The sequence below is a fragment of the Nyctereutes procyonoides genome, unplaced genomic scaffold (genome assembly GCF_905146905.1).
Source record: "Nyctereutes procyonoides isolate TBG_1078 unplaced genomic scaffold, NYPRO_anot_genome, whole genome shotgun sequence".
Lineage (NCBI taxonomy): Eukaryota > Metazoa > Chordata > Mammalia > Carnivora > Canidae > Nyctereutes > Nyctereutes procyonoides.
The window spans coordinates 9763845-9789972 of record NW_026575034.1 but is presented as its reverse complement, the minus strand read 5'-3'; the positions used below and the strand labels follow the sequence as shown (position 1 = coordinate 9789972).

Here is a 26128-nt window from a genome sequence, read left to right as displayed (position 1 = left end):
GAAAAAAAATGGTTGGAAAATCAAGATAAAATGTCTTGGTTAATTTTTTTAAAAAAGATTTTATTTATTTATTCGTGAGAGACACAGAGAGAGAGGCAGAGACCCAGGCAGAGGGAGAAGCAGGCTCCATGCAGGGAGCCTGATGTGGAACTCAATCCTGGGTCTCCAGGATCACACCCCCAGCCGTAGGCAGACACTCAACCACTGAGCCACCCAGGCGTCCCTTCATTTTTTTTTTTTAACAGAATTTTCCTTATACTGAAGCCCACAATGGGAAACTGATTATTTAGAGATTAGGTGACTTGTCCATATTACCAAGTAGCAGTGAACAGTTTAATTTATGACCTTAGAATTTGGTCCCAACCCATCTTGCCAGAATGATTTATTTTCTCCCAGCCCCTTTAACTTTCTCTACTTTGAATGCTACAAATGCCCTCACTCTCAAGATTGCCTTGTGAATAAACAGAGTAGTAGCAGCCTGATATGATTTTGAAAGCACAAGAAAAGCTTCCTACTCCTTAAATTTGCCAAGCTTCCAAGCCTTTTACTCTCTTCTTTTGAGCCTAGAAGCTAGTATTTTTTTTTTTTTTAGAAGCTAGTATTTTTTATATTCTCCATGTAAACCTCTGGCTCAAGCTGAATTGGTTCCTATCCTACCCCAGCATATTTCTCTCATTTTCCTGATGTGGGCTTTATCCAAATTCTTTCTATCTGGAATGTTTCTCACTGTACTCACCACATGTTAGATAGATATATGTTCAACTGCCTACTACATTAAACACATTACGAGCTCTGTGACAGCAGGAATTGTTTGTCTTACTCATCTGTCCATCTTCAAGATCTAGTCACTTACCGATACCTACGTTCCCCATTCTCACCCCCTATTCTCCATGGCAATCCAAATCTCCCTAATCCTGGTAGATCTGGCACATATCTCAATCCTACTGAGCTGAAAGTAGTATCTCTCTCCACACAACCCCAAGAGTGCTCACTGTCTATGCCATTCTCTAAGCAATTAATCATATACTGCCTCATTACTCTCTTGCTGTCATGAATTACTGTTTACATCTTGCATGTGTATCTTTACACCTAACTTTAAGCTGCTTCTGACTAAGTAGAGAGTCTTCCATTTCTATCAGTCACCTGCAGCAGTTCTTAAATACTAGGCTGGGTACTTCAAAATAGCTTGTGAAGGTAATAAAATTACAGATTATCCCATGTTCTGAAGATTTACTTAAATATATAAGGGGAAATACAGCTCAGGAATGCCTCTCTACATGTGATTCTCATGCACGACAAGGTTTGGTAAATACTGCCTCACAGGCAACTAAATTCTTCGTACCTGGTAGGCACTCAGAATATTTTTCTTGCATTCTTCCTTCTCAGATCTTCCCTTAGAAGATGATGGTTTAACAAAAACCCCCAAATAGCCAAAGCAATCTTGAAAAAGAGCAAAGCTAGAGGTATCACAATCCCAGATTTTAAGATCTATTAAAAGCTGTAGTAATCAAAACAATATGGTACTGACACAAAAATAAAGACACAGATCAATGGAATAGAAGAGAGAGTCTAGAAATAAGCCCATGCTTTTATGGTCAATTAATCTATGACAAAGGGGCAAGAATATATCATGACAGTCTCTTCCCAACAAATGGTGTTGGGAAAACTGGACAGCTACATGCAAAAGAATGAAACTGGAGCCTTTTCTTAAACCATATACAAAAATAAACTTGAAATGGATTAAAGACTTAAATACGAAGACATTAAACCATAAAATTCCTAGATGAAAACATAAAACAGTAATTTCTTTCACAACAGCCGTGGAAACATTTTTCTAGATATGTTATCTCTGGCAAGGGAAACAAAAGCAAAACTAAGCCATAGTAGTACACCAAAATAAAAAGTTATTACACAGCAAAGAAAACCATCAACAAAGCAAAAAGGCAACCTACTGAATGGGAGTTGTTTGTAAATAATATATCTGATAAAAGGTTAATATCTAAAATATATAAAAAACTTATGCCAATCAACACCAAAAAACCAAACAATCCAATTAAAAATGGGCAGAGGATGTGAATAGATATTTTTTCAAAGAGGACATACAGATGGCCAACAGACATGAAAAGATGCTTAACATCACTAATCATCAGGGAAATGCAAATTAAAACCAAAATAAGATATTACTTTACACCTATCAGAATGGCTAAAATCAGAAAGATGAGAAATAACAAGTGCTGCCAAGGATTTGGAGAAAAGGGAGCCCTCATGCACTTTTGGTGAGAATGGAAACTGGTACAGCCACTGTGGAAAAACAGTATGGAGGTTCCTCAAATTAAAAATAAACTTACCATATGATCTAGTAATTCAACTACTAGTTACCCAAAAGAAAAGAAAATACTAATTCTAAAAGATCTATTCACCCCTATATTTACTGCAGCATTATTCACAATAGTCAAGATATGGAAGCAACTCAAGTGTCCATCAATAGATGAATGGATGAAGAAGATGGGATATCTACCTATCTACCTACCTGCCTACATATCTTTATCTAACTATCTTATACAGTGGAATATTACTTGGCCATAAAAAGAATGAAATCTTGCCATTTGCAACAACATGGATAGATCTAGAGGGTATAATGCTAAGTGAAGTACATCAGAGAAAGAACAAATACCGTATGTTTTCACTTCTGTGTGGAATTTAAGAAACAAATGAACAACAAAAAAAGAGACAAACAAAAAACGAGATTCTTAACTACAGAGAACAGAGGGTTGCCAGAGGGGAGGTGGGTGGGGGCATGCATGTGTGAAATGTGAAGGGGGTTAAGAGTAAGCTTATCTTTTTTTTTTTTTTAAGAGTAAGCTTATCTTGATGAGAAACAAGAAATGTATAGAATTGTTGAACCACTATATTGTACTCCTGAAACCAATATAACACTGTATGTTAATTATACTTGAACAAAATAAAATTGATTTAAAAGAAGTTGGTGATTTAATATGAGGAAAAAGATTTTACAGTTATAAAGAGAATTGGGAAGAACTTTAAGCATGACTAGGTAAAGATATGATATAAATTATAAGGTTAAGGATCAAAATAAAAGTTTATCCAATAATAATTAATTCAATAAATTATTATTGAGGTTTCTGTCATGTTATAGGTAGTTGTATTAGGCCCAAAGAACACAAAGTGAGTGACATAGTGTCCTTGCCCTAGATATAATACCTATTATATCTTAGGGGCTTAGGGATTAGAAGGGAGAGCTTCAGAATGAGATTGCCTGCTCCAAATCTAACTTTACCACTTACTTATTAGCATAGTGAAAAGGGGGTCAGAGGCCAATGACCATCTGGATTCCCAGGGCACAAACCTCCTACCTCTATCCAGCTGCATAGGTAGCCCAGAAAAACTCCTTCCTGCCAAGCTTACTGGTTCCCAAACCGTAAGCCCTAGACCAGTGGCTGCTTACAGTTATACTAGGAATATCAATCTAGTATCAAGCATGTCAAAGGATCCAGCAAATAAGATTTCATGCTCTGATATATTATTGTTCTCAGATTATGAGAATGATGTACTGAAAAATGAAATACATTCATTTTAAATCATTGCTGAATTATTTATTCAGAACCATGGACAAGGGATCCCTGGGTGGCGCAGCGGTTTGGCGCCTGCCTTTGGCCCAGGGCCCGATCCTGGAGACCCGGGATCGAATCCCACATCAGGCTCCTGGTGCATGGAGCCGGCTTCTCCCTCTGCCTGTGTCTCTGCCTCTCTCTCTCTCTCTCTCTCTCTGTGTGTGACTATCATAAATAAATAAAAATTAAAAAAAAAAAGAACCATGGACAATTAGGCAATCAAATAATAACATCCAAAGGCTGTGGAGACCTCACTGAACTATTCTAGCTGTATCAGTCTGAATATACTGGAAACAGTACAAGTGTTTTTATTTCTCTGGTATAGTGCTAAGCCATCTTAACTATAATAAAAATTACATAAAAATATGTTTTCAAATTATTCTTCACTGTGATATAAAATTCTAGAAATGATGATGACCCTTAATTTAGAAATTCTGTTGAGATGACAGCTATCAAAAATCTTCTTATGTTGGGGGGGGGAGAGTACCACCAAAGAATGACTTCCCAATAGCTTTAGGCATTATTTCAGTCAATGGCTAAAAGGGATATTTTTGTCTGATGAATAGAGGTAGACTTTTTTGTTTTAATGTTAAAAAGAACACTTACATTAAAAGATAAGGTAGGGGGCAGCCCCAGTGGCCCAGTGGTTTAGCACCGCCTTCAGCCCAGGGTGTGATCCTGGAGATCTGGGATCGAGTCCCACGTCAGGCTCCCTGCATGGAGCCTGCTTCTCCCTCTGCCTGTGTCTCTGCCTCTCACTGTGTGTGTGTGTGTGTGTGTGTGTGTGTGTGTCATGAATAAATAAAATATATATAAAATAAATAAATAAAATAAAAGATAAGGTAGGGAATCACTCCTCAGTTCAAATGAGCGCCTTTAACAATTACTGCCACAGTGATCTGGGTTTTGGAGCTGTATAAACTACACTGAGGCTTTTTCTAAGATTTACCATATGTGGCAAATTAAGGCCAGGAACTCTGTATGTTATGTCATATCTCTATCTTTAGAGAGGATTGTCTTAAGAATAAAAGGCGTATCTTTGATAAAATGTCCCAGTTAGAGAAAAAAGTGATACAACATAAATTTCACATACCAATACTAAAATCATGAAGAGCAATGAGTGATTTGGCAAAAGGGTTACTCTGGAAGGTTTCCTAGAGAGAAGGTGACTCCAGTTTCAAGTATGAAGGGCATGTTGAGGATAATGAAGAAGTATTTACCTGGGGTAAATATAGAGGGGGAAAGGAGAGGAGGGCTTAAATCAATGATTTTCAACTGTAATACAGTGAATTTCAAAACTTTGATCATGACCTATGCCATGAAATGGGCATGCCATGAGATACATTGTTCTATTGTAACCCAAAACGCAATACATGTATATAATAGAAAAATAAAAAAATCACAGAAAATTCCTTTAATACTACTGTAATATTTTCTATTGTTCTAGTTCATTTTTCTAAAATGTTGGTCATACTCCCCTATGCTGATTCTATAATCTGCAATTATGTCACTATGTATAATTTTTAGAATACTGCCTTTCATGGGTATAAAAATTACCTAAGCTGCTTTTTTTATAAAGCTGCTTATCTAAATGGAGATTCCCAGGCATCTGTAAGATGAACCCCAGACATCTGTAATTTTAAGGTGATTCTGATAGGTGATTAATCCACAAGCTATGTTTCAAGAACCACTGGCTAATGAGCACATTTTTGCTTTGTCCGTATGTCAACAACACACTATTTTAAAGTTTACAACTAGGGATCCCTGGGTGGCGCAGCGGTTTAGCGCCTGCCTTTGGCCCAGGGCGGGATCCTGGAGACCCGGGATCGAATCCCACGTCGGGCTCCCGGTGCATGGAGCCTGCTTCTCCCTCTGCCTATGTCTCTGCCTCTCTCTCTCTCTCTCTCTGTGACTATCATAAATAAAATAAGATAAAAAAATTAAAAATTTAAAAAAAATAAAGTTTACAACTATTAAACACTTTTTCTCCATGCACATGCATGCATATACCCATACACACATTTATGTTTCTATATGCACAGAATACCTCTGGAATGAATCATGAGAAATTGGTAAAAATTTTTGTTTGAAGTCCTAGTTTAGCCTCTTACTAACTGAATGTCCTAAGCCACAATCTCTCTGAGCCATCTATAAATAAAGTAACAGTGAGTGAATATATGTAAAGTACCTAGCATATGTTACTGATTCCTTAGAAAAATGGTAAATACTATTATTATAAAGGATAAAATATATCCTAGTAAACATGATTAACATAATAAACATAATAACCATGATCAAAATGTCATAGGACAATGATCCCATTAGCTATGTTTAATCTAGAATAAAAGTAATTTTAAAAAAAGAATATGGGCAGCCTGGGTGGCTCAGCGGTTTAGTGCCGCCTTCAGTCCAGGGTGTGATCATGGAGATCCGGGATCGAGTCCCACATCAGGCTCCCTGCATGGAGCCTGCTACTCCCTCTGCCTGTGTCTCTGCCTCTCTCTCTCTCTCTCTCTCTCTCTGTATGTGTCTCTCATGAATAAATAAAATATTAAAAAAAAAAGAATACAAGTAATCAAAAGAAAGCAAACAGGAACACATACTGTTGGTGAGAGTATAAATTGGAACAACTTTTTTGGGAAGAATTTAACAATATAAATTTTGAAAACACGTATCTTTTGACCCAGTATTCTACTTTATCTTGCTAGAGAAGTACACAAAAATTTTCACATAACAATGTTCTCCCCACTTTTATTTATAAGCACGAGAAAACAAAAACAACCTAAATGTCTTCCAACAGGAAACAGCCATATGACAAAATATTATGAAACTGTTCAAAGAAATAGAGCTATTTAGATCTATATGTGCTATTAATAAAGATATTCAAAAGCATACTATTAATTCACTAATAAATTAAACACAGAATTGCCATATGAGCACAAAGTTCTACTTCTGAGTATATACCTAAAAGAAGTGAAAACAGTTATTCAAACAAAACTTGTACATGAGTGTTCATAGTAGTTCTCTTCACAATAGCCAAAAGATGGAACCCAGAAGTCCACAGACTGATAAACAGACAAAATGTGATATCCCATGGAATATTACCCAGCCATAAAAAGAATGATGTACTCATACATGCTACAATATGGATGAACTTTGAAAACATTTTGCCAAGTGGAAGAAGCCGGACATAAAAAAACGACATAATGTAGGAAAACTCCATTTGTATGAAATATCTAGAATAGGCAAATCCACAGGGCAGATAAGTGGTTGTCAGGACATGGGGAAAGGTGAAACAGGGAGTGATTGCTTAGTGTGTACATGGTTTCCTTTTGGGGCAATGAAAATTTTGGAACTAGATAGTGGTGATGGCTACACAACACTGTGAATGCCCTAAATGTCACTATCGGTAAATTTAATGTTACATGTATTTGAGTACAAAATAAAAATAGAGAAATAAAAATATTAACTTCACAAAACAAGTGCAGAACCAGTTTCCCATCTGACTCCTGAAGCAACTACTCTTAATTATTCCTTTGTACTTCTCCAGATTTAGTCTATGCATACATAAACATAACTGTGTGTGTGTATATATATATATATATGTTATGCATATTTGCATACTCATCTGCATATATATATATATATATATATATATCCCCAAAATGTTTTAATAGCTGTTTTGAAAAAGTCCAAATAGAGCCAAAGCATAAGTCTACAATGGTTGGTTGTAGTCATCAATGCCTGTCATGATGTAGCATTACTCAAATTCTCAAAACTACTGACTTTAATTTCCCAAAATTATTAATGTACTTCTCCATATTATGGAATATATTTATGAGATGTTAGTTAACATTATATTTAAAATTCTTCAAGGGCAGCCCAGGTGGCTCAGTGGTTTAGCGCCACCTTCAGCTCAGGGCCTGATCTTGGAGACCCAGGATCAAGTCCCACGTCAGGCTCCCTGCATGGAGACTGCTTCTTCCTCTGCCTATGTCTCTGCCTCTCTCTCTCTCTCTCTCTCTCTCTCTCTCTCTCTCTCTCTGTGTGTGTGTCTCTCAGGAATAAATAAATAAAATCTTTAAAAATAAATAAACAGATAAAATTCTTCATGTAATAGTAGTAAATACAGTGTTATCAGGAATATATAACCAAATTAACAAGAAGAACATGAAAGTTGCCCTAAGATGGTGTGGACTCATTCAACATTCCCTAGTTGGTAGCAAGTACACTATACCTCTGCTCCAAGGAGTCTATTCTTTCAATTACATGAAATGATAGTTACTGATGGTTAATGAGATACATAGGAAGAAACAATTTCTTCAGGTCCTAAAAGGCCTCACAACCTCTGGAGTCCACGTCTCCTAAAGTGATTTGGAAGAGTTAAAAGGTCCCTTAAGAACTTCAGTACTTGGAAATGACAGGCACAAGAGAATAACCAGTTCCCTAAGGGATCCTCTATATGATGCCTACAAAAGGATCATTAAAGCAAATATTGTACTCTTTCTAGACAAGGAAAATGAACTGGTTATATCCTACAGGGATCCAGAAGCTTACTTCAAATATCACACCCAAAGTATAACATGCAGGTATAATTTCAACTTTTCTCACCCACTGTTGTTCTTACTACAATCAGGCTTGTGACTGACTACCTTGATTTTTTTGGGGAAAATATGGGCAAGGAATTCAGGGGACCTAAATAAGGAAAGCCAAACAACTAGAACATATTACAATTTGACTTTAGCTTTAACCTTGTCTTCCAGTTTTTTTGATCATGCATCTCTAGTAATAAAATATTTTTGGAAAAAAAAATTGGGGAACAGACTGGGTGGCTCAGCAGTTTAGCACTGCCTTCAGCCTGGGACCTGATCCTGGAGACTCGGGATTGAGTCCCACATGGAGCCTGCTTCTCCCTCTGTCTATGTCTCTGCCTGCCTCTCTCTCTCTCTCTCTCTCTCTCTCTGTGTGTGTCTCTCATGAATAAATGAATAAAATCTTTAAATATATGTGTGTGTGTGTGTGATATATATATATATATATTTTAAGCCCACATCCCCAAATCGGTATTTACCTACATATATGTACACTATGGACATTATAAAATATATGCAAATATTTAAATTAAGATGAGATAAAAACTACTTTCCTAACATTTATATTTTTATTTATTAAGAATACAAAATCGGGATCCCTGGGTGGTGCAGCGGTTTGGCGCCTGCCTTTGGCCCAGGGCGTGATCCTGGAGACCTGGGATCGAATCCCACATCGGGCTCCCGGTGCATGGAGCCTGCTTCTCCCTCTGCCTGTGTCTCTGCCTCTCTCTCTCTCTCTGTGACTATCATAAATAAATAAATTTAAAAAAAAAGGATACAAAGTCTTTTTTGTTCTTATTAAGACTTATTTTAACAATATATTTTTGGTGAAAGCCATATGCATTTTTTGTAAAAATCTTAACTCTGACATATACCAAGATATAGTAAGTATTATTCCCACTTCGTAGATGATAAAACTAAACTTTGAGAGGTTATATAACCTGACAAATGCCAGAGTTATAATGTGACAGAGTTGGGACGGACCCCCATCTCTAAAACCAGTGCTCTTAACCAATATATTATGAGCATGGAACCAATCAAAGAAAACAAATTTATACTGTAGCTTAAGTCAAAGACAGAATAAATCCTTCTGACCAATAAGAATGTTATCTGCTCATCTGACTCTTGTTTATATAATCAATTACAATCTGTATGGCTTTGGATAAGTCACTTTATTTATCTGAATCTTAGTTTCCCTAATATGTAAAATGAGGAACTTGGACTAGGTGATCTTTAATGCTTCTTAGCATTAAAATTCTATGACTCAAGGCAGGGCACAGAGGATTTTGGGGGTAGTAAAAGATACTATAATGGTAAATACATGTCATTATAGATTTGTCCATACCCACAGAATGTACAACACCAAGAATGAACCCCAAAGTAAATTATGACTTTTGGATGATTAATGATGTGTCAAAGTAGGCTCATCAATTGTGCCACTCTAGTGGGGAATGCTAATAATGGGGGAGGCTGTCCATGTGCAGGGATAAAGGGATATATATGGGAAACCTTCCATTCAATGTTGCTTAAAACTTAAAACTGTTCCAAAAAAAGTGTATTAAAAAAAAATTCTAGGACTCAAATATGAGGCAAGCATCTTATAAGCAGACCTTTGCTGATCTCCACATTAGGCAGGCTAAAGATGTCAAGGTCCATTACCCCTCCTTTCGTCTCTTCTGAGAGGTCCAAGAGGACCAGTCTGTCTGCAATGCCCTGTACAGTATAATAAGAACATACAGCATTACACAAACACAGCCAGTTACTCAATTTAAGTTCATTCAGAAGTGAAGCTAAAGGAGAATGCACAGCCTCGTATGCTGTCTTATGAAGAAAAGGTAATATAATAGCAGTGAAAAGGATGTGCAAGGAAGAAACTACTATGAACTTTTGAAATGTGATCCTTTAGGCTTAACAGAAAATTGGGATCTAGTAGGACTTAACCCAGAAGTCACAGATTGCAGATTTCCTTTGATGGGACAGGAGTAATTAAGATAATTTGGTGCACTGAATACATTTGCTGCTGTTTCTTGAGTTTATGTTTTCATTTTAATGTCATAATTTCCATTTTGAAAGTACTGAGAGTGATTTTTTGCTCTATTTTAATGCCTCATTTCTAGCATGAAAGTCAATACCAATGCTAACTTTCTCTTTAAAAAAAAAAGATAATAAATCTAAAATAAAATCCTATTATCATGTAGAACTCTTCCCAGATATCTAACGGAAAACACTCCACATGCCTGTAGATGGCTCTCTGGTTGCCACAGTAGGCTAACTGTAAATGACGGCACAGAAACTTCTCAGAGTCAAGTTACCTTTATGCTTTATGAGTATTTTTCTTTTTCTTTTCTTTAAAGATTTATTTATTTATTTGAGAGAGAGAGAAAAAAACACAAGGAGTGAGGAGGGGCAGAGGGAGATGGAGAAGAAGACTCCCCACTGAACAGGGAGCCCAATGTGCAGCTGGATCCCAGGACCCTGAGACCATGACCTGAGCTGCAGGCAGATGCTTAACTGAGTCACCCAGGTGCCCTATGGAAGGTCTTCTTCTAAAGTGGTAAGCAGTTTGAGGATCTTTCCTATATTAGGGTACAGAGGCAAGAATACCCAGGGATCCACCAGACTGCCAGGCAGAAAGTACAAAAGAAAACCCATCTATAGCATTATTAGCTCTGTGACACTGGGCAAGTCACTGAACTTCGCCTTATTTCATGGGGCTATGAGGATTACTATGTGACCCAGAGCTGACAGAGAGAAGTCCTCTCTAACTTGTACCTATTAATTTTATTACTGTCAACTACACTCGAAAGAGAAATGCAAAGAAAACTGAGTTATCATTTTTAATTATGAGACACAGAAAGACCCAAAAGTTTAACAACAATAATGTGGGAAAACAGGCATTCTTACATACTATGGATATGGGAATAAACTGGTACAACTGATACGGAGGATAATTTGACAAGTTCTACCAAAATTTAAAAAGAGTAATTCCAGCTTTGCGCAGTACCAATGAGGTTTATCCAAGGCTTGATTATTGCTAATTAAAAATGGTAATTCCTTTAATCCATCTATCTCATTTACAGAAATTATCCTACAAGTTTATTAGTACATAGGTAACATAATACAACATGTATAAGGATATTTAAAGAGCTAGAAATGACCTAATGTCTGTGTGTAAGTATGATAGCAATAATGAAGCAGGATAACATTATGGCTTAAAGCAGAATTTCCCATACTTTAAGGGATCATCATTCAGCCACTGGGTAGCTCAGTGGTTGAGCATCTGCCTTTGGCTTAGGTCATGATCCTGGGGTCCTGAGATTGAGTCCTGCATCAGGTTCCCCGCATGGAGCCTGCTTCTCCCCCTGCCTGTGTCTCTGCCTCTCTGCGTCTCTCACGAATAAATAAATAAAATCTTAAAAAAAAAAAAAAAAGGGCGGGAGGGGATCACAATTTAGATCAGTGCAGCACATGGGACACCAGGGGTTTTGTGTCAAAATGCAGATTTGCTCCCATAGGTCTGGGGTGGGACCTTAGATAATACAACTCCAATAAGATCTCAGGTATCACCAGTGCTGCTGGTCTGAAAGCCACAGCCTGAGTAGTAAAAGATTTAGGATACAGGCTCTGTAAATAGACTGCCTTACTTCAAATCCTGCCTCCATTTATTAACAGTGTGACTTTGGGCAAATTATGCAACTTCATCTGTAAAATGGTAGTAATGATAGTACCCAACATATAGGGTTAGGTAAAATTTAGTAAAAATTAGTCAAGTGTTTAGCTGAGCGCCGGGCACCTAGTAAGCATTCAATCAGTAAAGGTCAGTTGCTGGCGCTATGACCACCACTACTACTGATATTATTATGACTAATACTGTATCATAACATTGCATGTATCTTGTATCAAAATATTAATATTTACAAAGAAAATGGAACAAAATTTCCATTTGGACAGTTTACAAAGGAGTACTGATAGTGAGATGGTAAAGAAACATGACTTTAAGGGGCCTTCCTTTTTTTTTTTTTTTTTTAAGGGGCTTTCTTGTACTTACCAAAACTCAACAACATTGATAAAACTCAATACTGTTAAGGATGTCAAAAAATCAGATTGATGTGCATAACTGTTATGAGCAGCATAAATCTGCCTTTCTTTTTTTTTAATTTATTTATTTATGATAGTCACAGAGAGAGAGAGAGAGAGAGGCAGAGACACAGGCAGAGGGAGAAGCAGGGTCCATGCACCGGGAGCCCGATATGGGATTCGATCCCGGGTCTCCAGGATCGCGCCCTGAGCCAAAGGCAGGCGCCAAACCGCTGCGCCACCCAGGGATCCCTAAATCTGCCTTTCTGAAGTGCAACTAGCAATATGTAATAAGTGCCATAAAAACCATTCATGCCCTCTGATTCACTAGTACTGTTTTTGAGATTATGTACACCTTAAAGAAAATTCAGAGGAGAAAATAAGCAACTCGTAAAGCAGTATTTATGGAAGGATTCTGTTTAGTAACAAAGGAACTGAAAACAGTTCAAATTCCAATTAAGAGGGATTGACTAGTTAGTATATTCAGATGGAGGGTGGAGGAAATGAAGCGAAGTCAAAAGTCAGCATATGTTGTTCTACACAGCCAGCTTTTAAAATTTTCTAGCTCCCTGGATATAATTTAATTATTTACTAAAGTAGAACCTATCTCTGAGACATATGTGAGTCTGAAGTAAAAAGGAAAGAACTTAGATGACAACATTTTAATAGAAAAGTAAAAACAAAATGTCAGCTACCAAATAAACAGAGAGGAGCAGCTATTCTACTCTGGGCTACATCCCTGAAAAGACACAGACATGCTGGGATCCCTGGGTGGCGCTGCGGTTTGGCGCCTGCCTTTGGCCCAGGGCGTGATCCTGGAGACCCGGGATCAAATCCCACGTCGGGCTCCCGGTGCATGGAGCCTGCTTCTCCCTCTGCCTGTGTCTCTGCCTCTCTCTCTATCTGTGTGACTATCATAAATTAAAAAAAAAAAAAAAAAAAAAAAAGACACAGACATGCCGTTACCATGATACTGGGACCCTGGAGGGTCTTTTGAACTTCTCTGGAAGAGAATTTAAGCTTTCCTGAAAATAATTTATATACAAAAAGATCTAGTAAAAAGGACTGATGGAAAAATAAATTTCAAGCTAGTGTAAAATATTAACTTAGAAATTATTATCTTAAGAGAATATAGAGTAATTACACAAGAAAAGGCAATCTTTAAGAAAAAATGTTAATTTTAGAAAGAGCTAAAATTAAGTATTACATTAAATAAGAGCTTAATTAAAGCGTCATGACTCAGAAAACACAAAGGAATTGGTGACTAAGTTAGATGAATGTCAGGTTGAGGTTTCCCTTGGAATAGGATGATGAGCCCATTGTTCAAATCACTTTTTTTAAAAAAATTGTATTTATTTATTCATGAGAGACACAGAGAGGCAGAGACACAGGCAGAGGGAGAAGCAGGCTCCATGCAGAAGCCTGACATGGGACTTGATCCCGGGACTCCAGGATCACGCCCTGGGCCGAAGGCAGGCGCTAAACCGCTGAGCCACCCAGGGATCCTGTTCAAATCACTATCTATCTATCTATCTATCTATCTATCTATCTATCTATCTATTTATTTATTTCAAATAACTTTTTAAAAGCCTATTCCAAGTACTAATTAAGAAGCAATATCCCTGATGAGAGCTTTCAGGTTTTTTTTTTTTTGCCAAGTTACTAAATACATTTTAAGGTAAAATGAGTTTTTTCCACATGACAAAATGAAGTCATTATTTCTTGTATGTTAAACATAAACTACCTAAAAGTCTAGCAATGTGATAGACGGATATCTAACCACTATGCTTACATACCTTTGCTGAGATTGCTAATGTGCAGGCAATACCCAGTTCTCCACCTCCAACCACAGTAATTTTATTGACGGTTTTATGCTCATAATTTACCCAGTTCTTTGAATTTATGTCTGAGACACCTAGAAATAAAAGTGAATTATCATGAGAGTTTTGAAATAATATCAAAAAATCTTTTTTAGCATCTTAAAAAAGTACACCAACCTTCAATAGCTTGGACAGAAAACATGATGCTACTCCATAAGCATTCGAAAATACTTGAACAAGTGAAATGCAAGACAAACAGGAATCTCAGTAAATATTCTCCTCAACAGAGCCTAAGACTAAAAAATAGGATTTCCATAATTCTGAAAAGCATTCTGATTCTTACTGCTCTAGTCTATAAGGCAAAAATATTCAATGCCTTACTGACTTTCATAAGTGTGGATATCTGACTTATCCTCAATGAGAAACATGGAGAATCAGAGATTTTCTGGCCCAATATTGAATGAGGCAAAAAGATACTTAAGTATATAATGAAAAAGGTTTGGGATCATTAATATATATCAAGTAATTTTGAACAAACACAAACTGTTTTATCTGTCAGTATAAGAGTAAGCTTTCACATTTTAAGAAACCACATTCATTGGAACTATATGGTAACACCCTATGACAGATGTATAGGAAAGAATTTTTGATTCAACACAGATATGTACAGATACATGAATATTTTTATTTATAGAAATCCAGTAGCAGAGAGTAAAGGATATTAGTGAGAAAATGTAAATTCATAACTCTCTGATTAACAAAAAATACAAACCTTCAGTGATTTTTGCAATATAGGCTAGCAAGTCTACCTGCCGTGCCTCATCAGATGATGATAGAGAATACAGGGGAAGTTCCTCTTGAAACTTGGCAATCATTTCTTTAATTAGTCCAACAATGACAGATTTAGGCTGCAGAATACACACAAAAGGAAAAGTTATGCAAAAAATTTCCTAAAGAATACTACCTTCTTGGGACACCTGGGGGGCTCAGTGGTTGGGCGTCTGCCTTCGGCTTGGGGCGTGATCCTGGGGATCCAGGATTGAGTCCTGCATTGGGCTCCTTGCGGGAGCCTGCTTTCTCCCTCTGCCTGCCTCTTTCTCTCTCTCTCTCTGTCTCTCTCATGAATGAATAAAATAAAATCTTAAAAAAAAAAAGAATATTACCTTCTTAACCTATACATTACTATACATTATCTAAAGTTAACTAAAAGAAAGTTTTGCATTATGCTCTTATTTTTGGAAAACTACCATACAAATTACATGATAGTATTAAGCCAAAAATTACTTAATTCTTTTAACTGAAAATTAGAGAAATGCTAGTCTACATCTCCGAAAGATGAGAAAATAACATGAATGTGCTTATAGCAAAGTACTTATATGTTCAGGAACCATCTGCCTATCTTTTTATTTGACTTTTTAAAGTAATTTTATTTGAGAGAGAGAGAGAGAGAGAGAGAGAGAACCGAGCAGGGGGAGGGGCAAAGGGAGAGGGAGAAGCAGGTTCCTCACTGGGCAGGGAGCGGAGGTGAATGAGGGGCTCCATCCCAGGATCCTGAGATCATGACCCGAGCTGAAGGCAGATAGATGCTTAACCGACTGAGCCATCCAGGCGCCCCCCCCCCTATTTTAATTATTTAATTGTGAAATAATTGCAGACTTATATAAAAGTTGCAAAAAAGTACAAAGAATTTTCATATATTCTTCACCCAGATCACTCAAATGTTAACATTTTAGCACATATTTTCTCAGTCTCTTTCCCTCTCCATATTTTTCTGAACCAACTGAGAATAAATTGCAGATCCAATACCTTTTCACCCCTAAATATGTTAGTAAATATTGTCTAAAATATAGGTCTAACACAGCACATTGAATCTCTTATGGAAAATGTCTGTAATCCTTGGTCTAGACATTTCTAGATTCCTTCAGCTCCAAAATTCTGCGTAATTGTACTACATAATTATAATTCCAACCACACAAGGAACTTAAAGTTACTGTAGTACTTTTAAATAGGACAATTTAAATAATGTAATGTCTTCTTAAGACTAGTTCTAATTCTATTTTAAAAAAAAGAGGGGCAGCCCCGGTGGTGCAGCGGTTTAGCACCTCCTGGAGACCCAGGATAGAGTCCCATGTCAGGCTCTCTGCATGGAGCCTGCTTCTCCCTCTGCCTCTGTCTCTGCCTCTCTCTGTGTGTGTGTCTCTATGAATAAATAAAAAATCTTAAAAATAAATAAATTAATTAATTAAATTAAAAAAAAAGAAAACTAGGGGCACCTGGGTAGCTCAGTGGTTTAGCATCTGCCATCGGCTCACATGGTGATCTCAGGGTCCTGGGATTGAGTCCCATATCAAGCTCCCTGAAGGGGGCCTGCTTCTCCCTCTGCCTAAGTTTCTGCCTCTCTCTCTGTGTCTCTCATGAATAAATAAAATCTTTTTAAAAAATCTAGTTTTAGCATATAATAAAAAGGTTCAGAATAGTAAAATGAAACCAATATTGTCTGAAGTCAAGCACAACCTCAGCTAGACTATTATCTGAGTATTTACCATACAAACAAAACTATGAAAAGAGATGCAAGTGAAAATGAGAAAAGGGAAACAGGAAATATAAATTCCCACAACAGGCTAGAGATGTCAAAATACTGTTTGAGGATAGCTAAAAAAAAAAAAAAAAAGGGTAAAAATGGATGAAGGAGACAGAAGACAATTCAAAAAAGAAGGAACATACATGACTGATTAATATATGAAAAAGATTTCAATTTCTCAAATAACAGAAAAACATTAAGGTCCCTCCAACTGACAAATTTTTATTATGCCTAATTTATCACGTTGATCTATCAATCTTATTTATGAAAATCACCAAATAATGCAAATGACATACAAATTCATAAAGTAAAAAGTCAATGTTCCTCCACCTATTCTCCATTGCCAACTACTTGGTGTGCATCACTTCTTTTTGTATTTCTTTTCTTTTTTAAAGGTTTTATACATATTAAAAATACAGAAAAGTATAAAAACAAAGTAAAACATGCCCATAACTGCATGCTTTCTTATGAGATGTATATAAAATAAAAAGTTGTAATCCTAACACCATCCTTTACTCCAGCTATACTTGACCCTTGACCTATCCCTGGTCTCTTTCAAGGATTCCTGGTCCTCCTGTCCCACAACATCCTGGATACATATAAATATATTATAAATTATCCTTTCATAAAAATCTTACTTCCAAAAATGAGAACACATTATATACCCTTCTAAATAAATATATGGAGATAAGCAAAAGTTTGTTTTGTTTTAATAATAATACTTTCTGCCAGAACATGGGTGCTGAAAAAGAGGTATTCTATGCTGATTTCAAGTGATCATAGACATACATTTTGTCCACCTTTTGGAGGCCAATTTGGCAATATGTAAGAATAGCCTTCAAAACATTTATAAACTTTGATCCAGTAATTCCATTCCTAGAGATTTATCATTACTAAATTATTAAAGATTTATAATATATACACCCTTATGTTTGCATATCTTTATCTTTAAGGATGCTCATTATTCAATTTCTAACAACAGAGCAATTTGTAAATACATAATGCCAATATCTTTATGTGGTATCAGGTAACCAATTAAAGACCATGTATTTTGAAAATATTGTTTAAAATGAGAAGTGCTCAGCATAATGGTAGATGAAAAAAATACAGAAAACAAAACTGCATAATGTGAAAACTTATGAACTAAATAAACTAGTTCCATATATCACTGTGAATGAATTTTTAAAAATGTTCAGTTAAAACAAAACATATAACAGAAGGTTATATATAGTATGATTCAATTTACATAAAAGTAAAAAGCAGGCAAAACTACAAATAAATACACATATTACATAAGAATCTTTAATAAGGAGGGACTAAGAAATAGTGTCCATTATCTTGCCAGTAGCTTTTCATGTGCTTTAATCAAGCAGTAAACAACCATAAAAAGAGGGGGAGCAAATAATAGTTGGTTCCAAATAATTGAGCTCCCAGTAATAGTTATAGACAGCACTTCATGCAGGCTGCTTTTTGCCACTGGGGTTCTGGAACTTGGGTGACTCCAGGGAGCTCAATTTCAAATTACTTTTAAAGTTCATGTGAGAAATACCACTGAAAGAAAATTCAGTAACTTATTTGTACCATTAGGATAAAGAGAAATACTCAGAAAAATAAAGGCTCATAAAAGAAAATCCAAATTGATCTTACATGGCTCCAGTTTTGAAGATAGGGCAAGTAAATTCTGCCTTGAGCATCCACATGTTTTCCAACTGAGATTCCCATGTTTGCGGTTGGCTTTAAGAAGCAAATGGGGGGAGCAAACGGGTGGGAATCCAAAATCCACAGACGAATTGGTATGTTATAGGTATTACCTATTTGAGACAAACACACTTTCAGACAATGATGAAGTATGCACATTACATTCATGATACAGCAAGGTGGCATTTTAAGATGTGTAGTTTAGGGGATCCCTGGGTGGCTCAGAGGTTTGGCGCCTGCCTTCGGCCCAGGGTGTCCCTGTATGGAGCTGTTGTGCCCAAGATCGCGAATCTGAGAAACCACCATGGAGCCGACACCGATGCAAACACACGAGGGTTTATTTACAAGCTCGAGCTTGGGTCTAAGCATATCCGACACAGCGGAGCAGGGACTCAGGGACTTGGACCCCGAGACTGAGAGGCGTAGCGCTTTATAGGGGCCAGTGGCCAATGGGATACGCAGAAAGTTGCACAGTGGTGGGTCCACAAGCAGGTGGCCGATTGAATTACATTTTACCCTAAAGTATCCATTTGAACTGGCCTATCACTGAGCCGATTTCCAATTAGGGTGTGCCCAGAGGCTTGACTAGGGTGGGGCAGCACCTTAAGCAATAAGCAGGTCATGTGGGGGCCATACAGGTGGCAGGTGCAGCACAAAATGGAGTTAGTCCTGCTCTGCTTGTCCAGGGGTAGGGGATTTTTGTTAAATTTCCTGGGTCCCACAGGAGCCTGCTTCTCCCTCTGCCTGTGTCTCTGCCTCTCTGTGTGTGTGTGTGTGTGTGTGTGTGTGTCTCATGAATAAATAAATAAAATCGTAAAAAAAATAAGATCTGTAGTTAAGTGTATATGTAAAGAATTTGTATAAATCAAGGCCTACTTCTCCATTTTCATGTTCCCATAGTGTAAAGCACCAGCATAACACTTGAAGAAAGTTAAATAAGACAATGGCCAGTTCATCTAATTAAATTCAATAAATATTTACAGGAGCTACTATGCCAGGAATTTGGGATACAGCATCTTTTCTACATAACCTTCTTTGTTCCACCCAAATGGAGCTATTGCAACTCTTTTGAAAAGCAGTGGACACTTCTATTTTTATACTTATTCTGCACTGAAGTTATCTCCTTACAGGTCTGTGTTTCCTTTCACATTGTAAACTTCCAGGGGATTATGTATTATTCATTTCTAGATCCCCTGCATCAAGTATAGTGCCTAACATACTGTCTGACAATAAGTTTCTTATACAGGAGTGAATGAACAAATTAAAAATGGATGAATTAACAAAGATGAATTTGATACATTTGATGCTGACCTTCAAGTTCCTCATTAATTGCGAATGAGCTGGGTTAGGTAACATAGAACGTAGACCTGAAAATAACCTTATCAGTCCCCTTGTCTAGTGGTTCTTAAATTTTGGCATACCAAGAGACAGGCATGCGTGCTCTTCCATTGTTAACCATGTACATACATTATGCCTACTGAGAACAAAAGCCACGTACATACATTATGCCCGCTGACTGCCCTGATTGCCAGGAAGCCCAAAGCTAAACCTAATAAAAATGCAAAACCAAACTTAAACTACAAATCTGATCAGTTACCTTAGCTGTTCTACTGTATCTTCTGATAGTCATTCCTGCTTTCATAGTCTTACTGCATGTCTTTCACTGTATTTATGAATATGGCTGCTCAGGAGCAAGAATGTCTAGGTTCAAATTCTAGTTTTACCCATGACTAGCTATATGATTTTAGGCAAGTTCCTTAACTTTTCTGTGCTTCAATTCCTTAATCTATAAAATGGTAATAATAATAGCTCCTACCCCACAAGGTTGCTCTGAGGATGGAATTAGTTAAGGTATGTAAAATGCTTAGAAAAATACATGACATGGAACCATGTAGGGTTGGCAATTTTTGTAATTTACCTAAAACCCATTTTGGAAATAGGCTGGGTCTAAATTAAAAGTTTTATTTCCCACTGCAGTCCTTTTCTTGCTAAGGAAATCCTCCTCCCACTGACAGCTTTTCTCATCTTGCTTCTTCCTCTAAGGATACAATGATACTCAGCCATACCTGCATGGTAGACTCACTTAAGGTACTTGGAAACATCCCAATAGCCAGGCCACTCCCCCAAAGTTACTGATTCGGTGGGATGGGGTGTGGATAGAATTTTTTTAAAAGCTTCCCATGTAATTCTAATGTGCAGGTAGGATTGTAAATCAGTATAGAAATGTCCTGATAGGGATCCCTGGGTGGCGCAGCGGTTTGGCGCCTGCCTTTCGCCCAGGGCGCGATTCTGGAGACCCCAGATCGAGTCCCGCGTCGGGCTCCCGGTGCATGGGGCCTGCTTCTCCCTCTGCCTGTGTCTCTGCCTCTCTCTCTCTCTCTCTGTGTGACTATCATAAATAAATAAAAATTTAAAAAAAAAAAAAGAAATGTCCTGATACTTGTGGGTCTATTTTTTTCTATCATTTCTCAGAATCACACTCCTCCTCTACTTTTGTCTCAGTTTTAAAAACAGGGATCCCTGGGTGGCGCAGCGGTTTGGCGCCTGCCTTTGGCCCAGGGCGTGATCCTGGAGACCCGGGATCGAGTCCCACGTCGGGCTCCCGGTGCATGGAGCCTGCTTCTCCCTCTGCCTGTGTCTCTGCCTCTCTCTCTCTCATTCTATGTGACTATCATAAATGGATAAAAATTAAAAATTAAAAAAAAATTTAAAAACAATTTTAAAAACTGAGATATAATTGACATACATTAGTTTCACTATACAACATAATGACTTGTTATTACCACAATATTATTGTTAATAACTGTTACTGTTATTGTTACTGTTAACTGTTATTGTTAATAACTGTTATTATTAATAACTGTTAAGTTAATATCTGTCACCATGGTGTCTAAGTATTTATAATTTGGGTATAGGCATAGCTATTGATGATAGATAATTCTATGATTATGAAGTCATGTGATCATAGCACCACAAAGTGACTGACAGGTACTGAGACACACCATCAAATTCCTCCAGAAGCACTCTGTCGAATGTCATATACTCTCTAAAGTAGTGTTTTTCAGGGGGATCCCTGGGTGGCGCAGCGGTTTGGTGCCTGCCTTTGGCCCAGGGCGTGGTCCTGGAGACCCGGGATCGGGTCCCACGTCGGGCTCCCGGTGCATGGAGCCTGCTTCTCCCTCTGCCTGTGTCTCTGCCTCTCTCTCTCTCTGTGTGTGACTATCATAAATAAATAAATAAATAAAATAAAATAAAGTAGTGTTTTTCAAATTGTGGCCACAATAATTAATTTAGTAGGGTCACAAAATTAATTTAGTAGGCTGCAAGCAACATTGTAAAATGGAATTGAAAAGAAAATAGAATATATGACAAGTAGTATAGCGTTTCATATACATGTATATAGTGTGTATGCGTGCATGTGTATGCTACCTATGTATATAAAACTATTATGCGTCACAATCAAAACATTAGAAAGCCACTGTTCTAGACCATGCGGATTTTTTTTGTTTCATAATATTGCTGGAGAAGTAGGACAAATCCTGATGGTGCCACTAATCACTACACATTAAAGAAAAGGAATGTCTATTGATGGTATATTCCTAATTGATCAAGGATTTGCTGCCTCCCGCAATGCACCTCCCCAGCAGCATCCATGCATTTGAACAGCCCATGCTTGGCAAAGCAACCAGTGAACAGGATTCCTGTGTCTAACTGGTAAGATTCACTACTGATTTGTTCTCTTCTTCCTTCTTTCCCATTCTTTTTGGTCGACAAATGTCCTGCCTTGTACCTGCCCATTTAGGTTTCAGAAATTCATTACCAAAGAGTCAGAACTGCTGGTAGAGTCCTTGGATCTGAAGTAATTATATCATAAAAATATAATTTAAGTTAGCTGTAAGTGAAGTTCAGATGGGTATCATCTTATTAAGATGAATACACATCTCTAAATGAGTGGATGAAGAAAAAGTGTCATCACAACCTTGACACTATCTTGAAGATAACAAATAATCTAGAAAATGTCTGCAAGCATACATAAGGAAATACCGATGGAAGATTTATTCGGGAAATTAGGACTGGGTGGAAAGTTAGGTATAAGCTTAACCACTTCCTTTCTCAATTGTTTAAATTGTTTTAGCGTGAGTATATATCATTATTATACTAATAAAACTAGAAAGTGAAAAATATAGGCAGACAATTAATAATTTATTAAAAATTTATTATGTGCCAATTTATTAAACATTTATTATGTGCCAGCCATTATGCCAAGAGCTTTACTTACAGTAATTCATTTAATACTCCTAATTTTAGAGTGAGGCTCTATTATTGTACCATTTTACAGACAAGAGAGATAATACATTCTGACCTTCTGATCAAAAGGAAATAACTAGTGTGGATTATATTGAGTTGATATAATTCTACTCAAAAGCAAAGAAGAAAAAAGAATGTACTGAAAAAATGAAGATACTGCAGGTACCATTACTACCTTGGAAGACCCAGTGTGAGAATTAGTGAAATAACTCCTTGGCTCTTGGAGACGCAGAATGCCAACGAGGGGCATCATACCAATGATATTAAAATAAGTTTTATGCCTTCCTGTTACTTTCCCACATTGTCCTTGAAACTGAAATGCTACTAAGCTGTGATTCATTTAAATTCATGAGCTCCTCTGTAAAATGTAACTGCCCTTGATATCACTGGGGTGGCTAATAAGAATGAAGTCAATCAACCAATCAATCATTGGGGTGGGCAATAATTCTCTCTCTTTTTAACACCTAATCATAATAAATGCAGAACACAAGTAATGGGGATCATATCTGAACAAAGGTGTTGAGGCAGTTAGAAAAGAGTCTGAGAGCTTGGCAGGAGAGGAGAAGGAGGAAAATAAAAATTCTTCAATTTCTGCAGAGCTCACTGCTATCTACTTTCATCTCCAACCACATTCCTATGTATAAAAACCAAACTGAATTTCAATGCACTTCCTGTGGCAAAGGAGGTGTCACGGTGGGACATGAACAGAGGCAGAATAAAACATGAGTGAGCCTCAGGCAATAAGTCACCATGGAGGGGAAGAAATTAGAGAGGGTTTGTAAAAGTCTAGGGAATACCATACAAAGCACTTACTTTGAAAAAAAGTCCCCCAAAATATAGCTTCTGGGCATCTTTTTGGGGGCAGAATATTCCCATAGTATAGAACTGAATCTTTTGCAAAGGAGCAAACTCCACTGTTCTCTCCCCATTTGTTTTCAGACCCTCCTCAGCCCATTTTTAAGGGCACTTCTTCTCTCAAATGCCCAGCAAATTCCTTTGGTAGTCAGTAATCAAATAAATGAACTTGACCTTCAACAAACATTTATCAAGCATTTTCTATAAACACAGCACTGTTTATTAGTGATTTTGGATAACATCCTTCCTGGGATTATTTGCATTTTAAAAGAGGAATAAATTTTTAGTTGTGGAATTTCAGGCACCCCTTCAGAGACATATATTAGAACCAATGCTTCACTGGTGTTCTTTACATCATATTATATAAGCAATCACCTATGATACCTATCTGAAAGGTTAGTCCTGTTGAACACTGATGGAAGTAGGTCTGCACATATAGGAAGAATTAAGTATAGGGAAGCTAGTGATGTTTTGTTTTGCTAGGCAAACACTTAACTATTTTAAGCTGTCAGGCTATCTGAAAAGATGTTGCTTCCTTTGAGCTATAATGACCCCCAAATGTACTACTGGAGTTTCAAGTTATAGCCTAATACCAGCTGTGTGGTCTTAGGTAAATCACTTGACTAGGCTAAGATTCAGTTTCACCCATAGAATGGGGACATCATACAGAGGAGAAGGGAGAGGAATAAAACATTGATGCAGTGGAGAAAAAGGTGCGACCCTTGCATTTTACTAGGGAAAGCAAAGTGAACTCTCCAAAGAGCAGGTCTATGTCTGTGCAGGGGCTCAGGGCATGATGCTCAAGATGGGCCACTTTGCCATAAAGATTATTTTGAGTTAAAAGTAATTGAAATACAGCAGATGCCGGAAAAGCTGTCTCCCTCTCAAATGCCTATATTTATTCTGGAAAAAAGGGTATATTCCAGGAAGAGTACTCTTTTTTTTTTTTAAATAAATTTATTTTTTATTGGTGTTCAATTTGCAAACATATAGAATAACACCCAGTGCTCATCCCATCAAGTGCCCCCCTCAGTGCCCATCACCCAGTCACCCCCACCCCCTGCCCACCTCCCCTTACACCACCCCTAGTTCATTTCCCAGAGTTAGGAGTCTCTCATGTTCTGTCTCCCTTTCTGATATTTCCCACTCATTTTTTCTCCTTTCCTCTTTATTCCCTTTCACTATTTTTTATATTCCCCAAATGAATGAGACCATATAATGTTTGTCCTTCTCCGATTGACTTATTTCACTCAGCATAATACCCTCCAGTTCCACATCGAAGCAAATGGTGGGTATTTGTCATTTCTAATGGCTGAGTAGTATTCCATTGTATACATAAACCACATCTTTATCCATTCACAGGAAGAGTACTCTTAATAGAGACTCCCCTTTACCTAAAAACATTATCTGCATAATAGGGCAATCTTTGTTTTTCCAAGCATCTCCTTTCCCTTCTTGCTAATGGTCTTTCTTCCTTTTGTGTCCACAGGCCTCTTCCCTTTCCTTAGCTCACAAAAACTTCATGCTACCTCACTGTCTTTGGAATCTCACGTCTGTGTGCATTCCTCATATGCGTGCCTATTAAGTTCGAATTTCTCCTTTTCATCTGTCTCATGTCAATTTGATTTGAAATCCAGCTAAAAGGACCACAGGGCAGAGGAAGGTCTTCCTCCCCAACATCTGTCTTACTCTCTCCTCTGTACCCCAGCACCTAACAGAGTATAGGCACATAGTTGGCACTCAGTAAGTACTTGTTGAACTGAATTGAATTTGTAGATATTAAGCTAGGCCACCTTGAATGGGACGGCATTCTGCTATATCCAATAAGGTTCTATACAGGTCATATATACATACATGTGAAAATACTTTGAGAATGTTATGGAACTAAACAAATATAAGTTCTTGTGAAACTGCTCTTTTACAAAATTCCAACATTTTCTCACTTACCCTGGTACATGACAGGAATAGTGCCAGTGAAATTCAGCAGGTCTTTCTGGGAACTATCTTTGAATACTGAAAGAAAAAAAAAGCCCCAAAATATGTACTCAAAAATAGAAAAAACAATATTAAAGTTTGTTCATGCACATACACATATACAGAAGCACACATAATTTCTAAAGTTCATCATCTAGGAATCTGTAAATATATTGACAAGAGAAAATTACTATATATTGTTTTCTTAGGAAGCCAAGAGGACAGCTGAGAGCACAAAGGGCTTTGACATAGAAATCCCAGGTTCCAGGATGCCTGGGTAGCTCAGCAGTTGAGCATCTGCCTTTGACTCAGGGTGTGATCCTGGATTCTCAGGATTGAGTCCTGCATCGAGCTCCCTATAGGGAGCCTGCTTCTCCCTCTGTCTGTGTCTCTGCCTCTCTTTCTGTGTCTCTCGTGAATAAATAAATAAAATCTTAAAAAAAAAGAAATTCCAGGTTCTAGGCCTACTTTTCCCACTCAGACACATGCAACTTTTGGTTACTTCAATCTCTTTGACCTTCAGTTTCATCATCTGTAAAATAAAGATACTGTATCATAAAGTTGTCATAAGGATCAAATGAGATAATGTGA

The 26128-nt window shown here is 37.3% G+C and overlaps 1 protein-coding gene across 3 annotated transcripts in view; it reads right to left on the bottom strand.

The window, feature by feature from the left end:
- The window catches only part of UEVLD (UEV and lactate/malate dehyrogenase domains), a 50314-nt gene that overhangs the window by 14414 nt on the left and 9772 nt on the right, over positions 1 to 26128 (bottom strand). For 2 of the 3 annotated variants that reach the window (XR_008663431.1, XM_055317780.1), the window contains exons 3-7: positions 25511 to 25576; positions 18350 to 18513; positions 14894 to 15029; positions 14098 to 14216; positions 9835 to 9937 (exon numbers count right to left, since the gene is read on the bottom strand). Coding sequence is in view for 2 of the 3 variants with exons in the window: in XM_055317780.1 (XP_055173755.1) it covers positions 9835 to 9937; positions 14098 to 14216; positions 14894 to 15029; positions 18350 to 18513; positions 25511 to 25576 (588 nt within the window). In the remaining variant the exon portion in view is untranslated. The remainder of the gene's footprint in view (positions 1 to 9834; positions 9938 to 14097; positions 14217 to 14893; positions 15030 to 18349; positions 18514 to 25510; positions 25577 to 26128) is intronic. The other variant, XM_055317781.1, reaches the window with a different exon arrangement.